General features: G+C 36.0%; 2 protein-coding genes across 2 annotated transcripts; one reads left to right on the top strand and one right to left on the bottom strand.

Moving 5' to 3' along the window:
- Window positions 1-67: 67 nt before the first annotated feature.
- Window positions 68-3,013, top strand: LOC109106108 (RWD domain-containing protein 1). The gene is made up of 7 exons (XM_019119432.2): window positions 68-237; window positions 606-671; window positions 1,387-1,517; window positions 1,637-1,780; window positions 2,301-2,433; window positions 2,526-2,588; window positions 2,705-3,013. Exons 1-7 carry the CDS (start codon window positions 165-167, stop codon window positions 2,815-2,817), a joined length of 723 nt encoding a protein of 240 aa, XP_018974977.1. The 5' UTR covers window positions 68-164; the 3' UTR covers window positions 2,818-3,013.
- A 1,583-nt stretch (window positions 3,014-4,596) lies between these two features.
- LOC109106587 (amine sulfotransferase-like) lies at window positions 4,597-8,767 on the bottom strand. The gene is made up of 7 exons (XM_042772792.1): window positions 8,483-8,767; window positions 7,619-7,780; window positions 6,946-7,154; window positions 6,667-6,793; window positions 6,474-6,568; window positions 5,546-5,726; window positions 4,597-4,913 (listed from the first exon to the last, which is right to left on the bottom strand). The coding sequence occupies exons 1-7, from the start codon at window positions 8,487-8,489 to the stop codon at window positions 4,783-4,785; spliced, it is 912 nt and encodes a 303-aa protein (XP_042628726.1). The 5' UTR covers window positions 8,490-8,767; the 3' UTR covers window positions 4,597-4,782.
- Between the last annotated feature and the right edge of the window lie 135 nt (window positions 8,768-8,902).

Raw genomic sequence — 8,902 nt, 5'->3', positions numbered from 1 at the left:
GGTACTATTGTGTTTAGCAGAGCAAGTCAAATTGGGGTTTTAGTCACGCCTCTCTGACCCTAGCTCAGACATTACTGGTGATCGCAGATGACATCGATGACAGCTGGGCCTTAGCACACGTTTCTTCCATGCAGGCTCTAATCTATGGACATTTGTGACATAAAATGACAGACTACGGCGAGGAGCAGAGGAATGAACTAGAAGCAATAGAGTCCATTTACCCAGACTCATTTACAGGTAAGACTGACCGAAAATGTATGTTTTATGCCTATAACTTCGCCCCGCTGCCCGTTAGCCGACTGGCTTTTCATGTAATGTTAACAAAGTTAGTTAAACGTAAGAGCGAATCAGTCATCTCTTTGATATCATTCTCTATAGCAGCAGATTAAGCTGTCACAGGTTAAGAAACAACGCAAAAATTAACCGATGGTCAGCAATAAGATGTCGAGCAGAAGTTGTGTCAGATTTATGTTTATGTACTGCTTCAGTCAGTGGTCACCCACACATACATGTTTACTTCCAGGCTGTGGGAAGAGAGGAGCAACACTGAGCTCTGTATATTTCATTAGTTTGTTCCTTTCCTTACAATATCTCCATTTATGCAGTGTTTTCCGAGGAGCCCATAAGCTTCACCATCACAGTTACTTCTGATGCCGGAGAAAACGAAGAGAGTAAGTTCATGTGCTTTACTATGTCAGTGAACGGAATATGTTACAGTGTGTTCTACTGTGATTAACCCTCTGAAGTGTCATATTTGATACATTAAGCTTTCATGGCTCATGCACACAGTCTATGCTCATGCAATATGATATAGGAGAATGAGGAAAACACTTATTTAGAGGCCCAAACTGAGCAAAAATATGCAATTTGGTGCATTTGCATACATTTTTATGGCCAGAAAGTAGAAATTCTGATGTCTTGTATTGTAAACCAGTAAACTCTTTGCATCAGTACAACAGACTGCTTGCATCAAATGCATATAAATATCACTTATCCTTCTTAATCTCCCAATAGTGCTTAGTTTTATGATCAAAGCTTTTTATTGTGGTGGGCAAAACGTATAATGCAATGCAGTACAATGTTGATTGAGAGATGTACAAATAACTGAGAGGCCCTAGAAACGTGTGTATCCCATATGATATAGTAGGCTTTATGGGTGTCCAAACTTGGTAATTGTTTGGGACTGTGGTGTTGAGTTTTGCTGGGACTATGTACTGCTGAGTTTGCTTATAAAGGTATTTCTAGGCATACTAGAAACATCCAGGCAGGTGTGTTGAGGCAAGTTAGAGCTAAACTCTGCAGGACAGTGGCTCTTCAGGACTGAGTTTGGACAGCCTGATTTATAGGGTTACTGTGTAGCTCAAAGCTGATTTCTGTCTGTTTTAGCGGCGGAGGTTACCCTAAAGTTTACATATGTGGAGAAATACCCAGACGAGCCCCCACTTTGGGAGATCATCTCACAGGAGAACCTGGAAGATTCATACACAGAAGACATTCTAATGCTTTTAAAGCAACAGGTCTGCACTCATGACATCTTACCAAGCCAAACAGTTAACAGTTGATAAAGTGCACATACCGATTGTTGGGTATTTTTTACTGTCCTTTAGTCCTTCCTAATAACCTCTTTCTTTTGTAGGCTGAAGAAAACCTGGGAATGGTGATGATATTCACGTTGGTGACAGCTGTGCAGGAGAAACTTAATGAAATAATTGACCACATTAAGAGCAGAAGAGAAGAAGAGAAACAAAGAAAAGAAAGGGAGGCCGAAGAAGCTGAGAAGGTTTGAGCATGTTTCTTCTGAAAGTAGACTAACATTAAAGGAATAGCTTATGCAAAAAATGAAAAATTGCTGAAAGCCTACTCCTCCCTCAGGCCATCCAAGATGTAGATGAGTTTGTTTCTTCATCAGAACAGATTTGGAGAAATTTAGCATTACTTCACTTGCTCACCAGTTGATCCTCTGCAGTGAATGGGTGCCGTTAGAATGAGAGTCCAAACAACTGATAAAAACATTGCAACAATCCAAAAATTTGTTTAGCTACGATAAACAAGTGCTTTTGAAAGACTGTCAGTGAAGACAGATAATGCTTTTGCTAGAGGTGTAAGTAGAGCTTCTACCAGTAGAGGGCCGTTATGACTAACAAAAGCTTGACCACTTGGGTTGAAACAGACCAACCAAACTGTACCACAGCATTGCTATTATACTTAAATATTATTATGTTGAATGGTAGATTTGTTAGCAGTTACATAGCTATCCTTTATATTAAAATGGAAAAAAAAATTTTTTTTGCTTTTCTCAGCGTGCATTCCAAGGCACTGTGGTCACAATTGAGAACTTCTTATCATGGAAAGCAAAATTTGAACAAGAAATGGTAGAACTAAAGAAGAAAGGGCAGAAAGAAGAGGAGCAGTCAGGAAAGGGAAAACTCACAGGTGAGTTGCTACCATAACTTTGAAAGTAGTGTGGAAACCCAAATCTGAACCACCTTTTGTCATGTTCTGCTCATTTACTTTTTATGTTACAGGAAAACAGCTGTTTGAGACAGACCACAATCTTGACACATCAGATATCCAGTTCTTGGAAGACAGTAAGCAATGTCAATTATTATTATTTTATATTCAAGTTGCCATAGGATGCCTTTTTCTTTTTGAAACTTAAACTTGATTGTCCTTAAAAAAGGTCTTCTTTGCTCTTTTCCTTTAGGTGGGAACAGTGTGGAAGTAGACGAGTCGCTGTTTCAAGACATGGATGATTTGGATTTGGATGAGGATGACCCTGATTTCAACCCACTGGACTTAGGCAGTGATGAGGACTGAATTGTTAACGCTCAACCTGACAGTAATGATATAGATGCCAACGTCCTCTGTAGCAGCCTCGTGGAGCAGGACTTTAGCTCACCCATTCTAAACACAACTTTTTCAGTCACTACCATCTATGATGCAGCATATTTTACAATATCTGTCAAACATGTTGTCATTTGTTACAATTATTGCTATTAAAAACATTCTCTTATTTTGCTGAATGGCTTCATTAACACAAGAGTTGCATTATGCTGGTGTTTCCTATAGATGTGCTATGGCAGGTTTTACATCCTGAGTTTAACTCCAATCACTTTCTGTTTTTCATCTAACTCTCTGTGTCTATACAGTACAAGACAATAAATATGAATTTACCAAAAAGTATTAGCATATTAAATAAACTCTTAATGAAATCCCTGAAATCTGATGAAAAAGCAAATGATTCTGCGCCATTGTTTTTAACATTGACTTTATATTATATTTTCCGATCGTGGCTCTTCATGACGTAATGAAGGGTGGAACTCTTTATATGGGCGTTTCTTCCGGAAGAGCGCGCCCGCGCACACTTAGACCAGAGCGAGCACGAGAGCGCGCGCCCATCAACACGCTTCATTCAGCAGCGCTGCACGGACTCGCTCAGGAAGAATGTCTCTAAAAGTGATGTGTGTTTGGTTGTAAGGGAAGGATAACCTTGTTCAGCTTCCTGAAGAATCCAGTGTTTCGTAAAGAGCGGATGCAGTTTGTTTTCCGGGGCAGCAATGGAGTTTGTTGACGAACGTTTTATAAACAAGGCTCAGTTTGACGCTGGATTTGCACATCGTTTGATACTGAAAGATGGAGCGGTCCCAGCAATAAAAGATCTTGGTCATGATTAAGAACTGCAGATGGTATGTGAAAATGTCTGTTTTGTTGGCAATCGGCGCTCAAGTACTCGTCACTCTTTAGCTCCGCCCACGGCGCGCCTCCAGGAGCTCGACTTTTTCCGGAGAGAATCATAAAGCTCTATCTTTCTTTTAAAAATATGATAAAACTAAAGACTTTTTGGAGATAAGAATGACGCAGTTCTACTCTATAGATACTCAAGATTAATATGAGATTGGGTGAAATTGTGTGTTAGGTCCACTTTGGGAATTATATGTTTGGAATTAACTTTATTTAACATCTGACTGAAACATCTGTTTATTTCACTAAAAAGAATGCACAAGCAAGATTTAGAATTTCATATTTTTATTCAAATCCTCTTTTTAAATGGTAATTTTTAAAACAGTATTCCAGAAGAGGACAGCAGTGAGTCACATCACATCTGTCTGAAGCTGCCTTGAACTTTAAATGTATAAAATTTAGGAAGCAAATAAGATATTTGCTGAATTTTGTACTTTGTATATATTTCTGTTCAAAAGTTTGCGGTTGGTAAGATTTTTAAAATGTTTTTAAATGACGTGGCTAAAGCTTGCATTTATTTGATCAACAATACTGTAAAAACAGCAATATTGTGAAATATTATGACAGTTAAAATAACTGTTCTATTTTCATAAATGTCAATTTATTTGTTTTATTGATAATTTTTATTTTCATTAGATTTTTAAGAAGGATTTATTGTATATTATTATTCTTTTATCGTTCTAATATGCTGATTTGATGCTCAAGAGAAACATTATTTTTTTTATATATAAACGTATTATTATTATTATAAATTATCAAAACAGGTGTACTTAATATTTTGTAGAAACAGTAAGTAAAAGTCTTCACTGTCACTTTTGGCCAATTAGATGTATCCTAGCTGAATAAAATAAATCATTTATAAAAAAAAATAAAAAATGTTACCATCCCCAAATATTCTACACCAAACAGTAGAATGGTTTATCTTACCAAAATAAAGAAAAAATAATAATTTACTGTCTCCAAACTTTTAAACCATTTCAGATTTTCTTTATTGATTTTTTACTTTTTTGATTTCAAACCCTGCTGATGAGCCTGAATAAATCATGGTGTGATGAGATCATTCATATCCCAGATGAAAGAAAGAGGAACATCTTTCATCTTCTGTTGGTACACTCTGTCAAATCTCTCATTCTGTGCCACAGTGAAGTAGTTCTTCCAGTCACCAACAGTTCCTGTTCAGAGTTAAGCAGTAAGGTTATATTCTAGTCAATAACTAAATGCAGCAGGTTAATAACATTCAAATTACATAATGGAAGAGATTAGTGACTATATTCTCAAAGGTTATCCTCATATCTTAGACATGTTTAGAACACATTCAATTCTTACATGTACAATGACTTGTACACATGAGCAAAATATAACTAGAAATTCACTGCAGGAATGACAAGTTGGGTGGAAACACATTTAGGAGATACTGTGGTTTATAGGAGTCTTAAAAAAAGCTTTGCCTTGAAGAGATAGTCAACCCAAAAATGAGCACATAGATAAAGTATAATTAAGTTCACTACAAGTAAAAATCCTTGTGAATGTTATGAAATGAAGATTCTGTCATCATTTACTCACCATCATGTTTTCCCCCACATGTATAACTTTCTTTCTTTCTTCACAAAAGATCAGAATCAGCAGACACCATTTACTTTCATTGTATGGCATAAAGGCTGTCAGTAACTACTGTGAGGGTGATTAAATGATGACAGAGTCTGCATTTTCACAATCACAAGAATTTGTTGGTGTACTGATTTTTATTGTATAATTTTATGATTTTACATAATCTGTGTGCTTGAAACAGTGAGGTGTTATGTACCTTTCCTCAGAAATGATCCCAGCTGGTGGTTCAGCAGGATGACAGGGATCTGCTGGTAATTGGCCTGGGGATTGTTCTTCATATTTTTGAAGGTACTGTGCTCAATAACATCATTCAACTGCTGTGATGTCAAGTTCCTCGCCAAGAATGAAGTGATCCTTTCAACCACTGACCGTAAGTCCTGCAAGCATGCGCGGCTGATAAATTACAGCAACAATTCAGGACTGATACTCCCTCTCTGAGATTATGTGTACATGTTTGGGGTCAAAATTTTTAAGTGTTTTTTTTTCTGTCTCTTCTTCTTTAATGCTTTTGAAATAAGTCTTTATAAAAAGGCTGCATTTATTTGATCAGTAAATGCAGTAAAAACAGTAAGGGTTTCCGCAGGTTTTATGAAAGTAAATTCAAGATGTCTTAAGACCAGTTTAAGAATGAAGGAATAAAGGAATAAATATGTTCTTTAAATGTAAATGTCTACATAATTGTATTAGCAGCGCTTTAAAGTTTGAAAATAACTTTCAACAAACATTGAAATTCTATGTTATTTGACTACATCTAGTTCAGATACAGGAAAATATTCAATGTTGCCTTTTATTTCAACAAAAATATTTTTTTGGTTTTAGTTTTAGTTTTCAATTTCTCAGAAAACAAAACATGACATCTTAATTTTAGTATACTTAGCTTAGTATTTTTCCATAAACTGTGATACTTCTTTAGGATTCTTTGATGAATAGAAAGTTCAAAAGAATAGTAGCCTATTTAATTTTGTAAAATTATAAATGTTTTTACTTTTACTGTTGTTCAATTGAATGCATCCTTGCTGAATAAATGTATTCATTTCTTAAAACAATTCCTACTGACACCAAACTTTTAAACAGTAGAGTATAGTTTATCTTATTTATCAAGAAAACAATTAAACCAGTCAAACCTTAATCATCTCCTCATATGTAATGTACAAGAAATTCATCTCGTCTTTGTGGGAGAACCAGCTCTTGACATGCTCAAACCAGCAATTACCAAAAACTGAAACACATGAGATATGTTGAGAATTGCTGGTCAAACAGTTGCTTTGATTGAAATTGCAACTTAGATTTAAAAAAAAAAAAAAGCATTTTGTTTACCATTTCCTTCCTTTCCTTTCTCAAAAAATGTATCAAAGTCTTTTGGGGTCTCCAGCATATTTGCGTATTTGTGAAAGTGGTAGTAAGACACCAAAACATCCTTTGGATTTCTGGCCACATAGATGACCTATTAGTCATTAAGAAGAGTGAAGAGATAATGTTAACATTTGCAATAGACTTAAGGAGACCGCACATGCAATACTGTAAGAGAAGGCAGCAGTCATAATTATTCAGTACATGATTATTTCACTAAAGCCATACAGATGGAAGCGAGCTCACCTTGCCTTTCTTTTGTTTCAGTCCAACTGGCATGAATTTGTATGGCAGATGAGACACGCAGATCCTGGGGGAAGGGGCAGAAACAAACTGTTTCCTAGAATCTAAGAGTTCAATCCATGGTACTCGCTCAGAATTCAGCTGATTAATTGTTGCTGTAACATCACCTTTGACCTCTATTAGACTGAGGATTTGCTGCAACCAAATAGTCCCTGCAAAGATGATCAAAAGAAGCAAGAACATGTTTACAAATTCAATTCACTAATAATTTGCATATAGGATGTCTTTTAAGATAACTGATCACTGAAGATTTTTTAATTGTGCCATACTCAGTAAGTGTGCATTTATGTGATTACAGTATAAATCTAATGTTCGTGTAGCGTTTGCTCACACTATGTTGAAAGCTGTTTATGAAAAAAGGTAGACAGACTTTCATAGAAAACTGGATGATAGATGTCTGACTGAGATAAACATTATGACAGGAAGATTATAGCAACTGTGATTTTCTTGGCTTGTTTGTACTGTCTGAGTTTAAGCCAACACAAATACAGTTTCATAAAGTAAGTTACAATTTTCTCAGCCAAAAACAGAAGAGATGTTATGCATGTTCTACAGATGCTTTTTGCATACTGCACTTTTAGCAGTAGCATGTGGCTCCAATGGTTCTCTGTCTTACCTGATTTTGGGTAAGTAATGACAAAGACATCCGAGTCTTGAATCTCAAAGTTCTGAATTTGATCCACAACCTCGGGAGAGTGGATTCCTGATATTAGGCTGAAGCCCCTAAGAGGGACCAGCTTATATTCAGGGGCCTCACCACTGCTCTGACTGAAACCCTCTGAGAGACCAAAAAATGTAAATAAAGATAGAATTAAATTTAAAACATATGTTATACACTATATGTCAGTGTCTACATTCAAGTATTCATCTATACAGAGAATCTATACAGTACATATGCATTCATCAAAAAAAGATCATTTTTGCACAAATTAAACAATATTTACACCTAAAATCTCTTAAGTGAATTAAAGGGCATAAATATATTCATGGAAACCGTAGCATATATGATGTCCTATATATTAAACTACACTTTTTTGCGTTTGACTGCGGTCAGGCCAGCCGCCACATTATTTCGAGGGTCGCGCATATGCTGCATATTACGGTAATAACTTCAGAGAAATGATTTTAATGCAAGCGCTCTTCTGGTGAACGCGCATTTTTCCCACCACAGCCCAGATTCACTGGAAAATGATACATCACGATCCGTCACTGTCTGGTGTTAAATTCCAAAATAAAAGCCCACCAAAACTCATATACATACATATACATATATATATATATATATATATATATATATATATATATATATATATATATATATATATATATATATATATTTATATTACAAAATAAGAGCACCACCAGGAATCTCATGTCAAAAAATAATTTGTGTGAGAATTTTATACATGAAGCCATATGATGGGTGTTAGTCCTTAACTATAGTGTGCTGTCTGCCTGGTCAGTTCAACCATGCACTTACCTGCCATTTCTCTCTCTCTCTCTCTCTCTCTTGCTCTTTTCCTCTGGAGTGACCGTGAGATTCCTGTCTGTCCTGTGACTTGCAGGTTGTCTGCCCTGATTAAATCAGGAAGCGTATTTTAGCACATAAACCATTTGATCATGAAACAGAGAAATGAGGGGAGGATCTGTAAATGGCTTGAATTTGGCCTGCAGGGTGGGAAAAAGGAGTGAGACGCTGAAGGTTCAGATTTCCTCAGAGAGCATAATGCTGACAAATATCTCTTGACCACTGATGGTGTCGAAAATGGATACCATATGCATGCAACTGTAGTTTAAAGACTAAACAAGCTGATCATTCAATGAATCAAAATTTAAAGAACTGAAGACTCACACACATTTTAAGAAAGTAATAACAAGTGAGTTATTGTGCAGCAAGTAA

This window comes from Cyprinus carpio, chromosome A16 (assembly GCF_018340385.1).
Source record: "Cyprinus carpio isolate SPL01 chromosome A16, ASM1834038v1, whole genome shotgun sequence".
NCBI classification, from domain to species: Eukaryota; Metazoa; Chordata; class Actinopteri; order Cypriniformes; family Cyprinidae; genus Cyprinus; species Cyprinus carpio.
The sequence above is the reverse complement of the archived record's forward strand: the minus strand, read 5'-3'. Positions and strand labels throughout refer to the sequence as shown.

Bases quoted from the DNA above. Each gene is read 5' to 3' on its own strand.
- LOC109106108 (XM_019119432.2), top strand. From the start codon at position 165: ATGACAGACTACGGCGAGGAGCAGAGGAATGAACTAGAAGCAATAGAG. The intron at 2,434-2,525 runs GTGAGTTGCTAC...TTTATGTTACAG, and splicing joins AGGAAAGGGAAAACTCACAG to GAAAACAGCTGTTTGAGACA. The intron at 2,589-2,704 runs GTAAGCAATGTC...CTTTTCCTTTAG, and splicing joins TATCCAGTTCTTGGAAGACA to GTGGGAACAGTGTGGAAGTA.
- LOC109106587 (XM_042772792.1), bottom strand. The intron at 7,155-7,618 runs GTAAGACAGAGA...TCATCTTTGCAG, and splicing joins CATTACTTACCCAAAATCAG to GGACTATTTGGTTGCAGCAA. The intron at 4,914-5,545 runs GTACATAACACC...AACTCTGAACAG, and splicing joins GGGATCATTTCTGAGGAAAG to GAACTGTTGGTGACTGGAAG.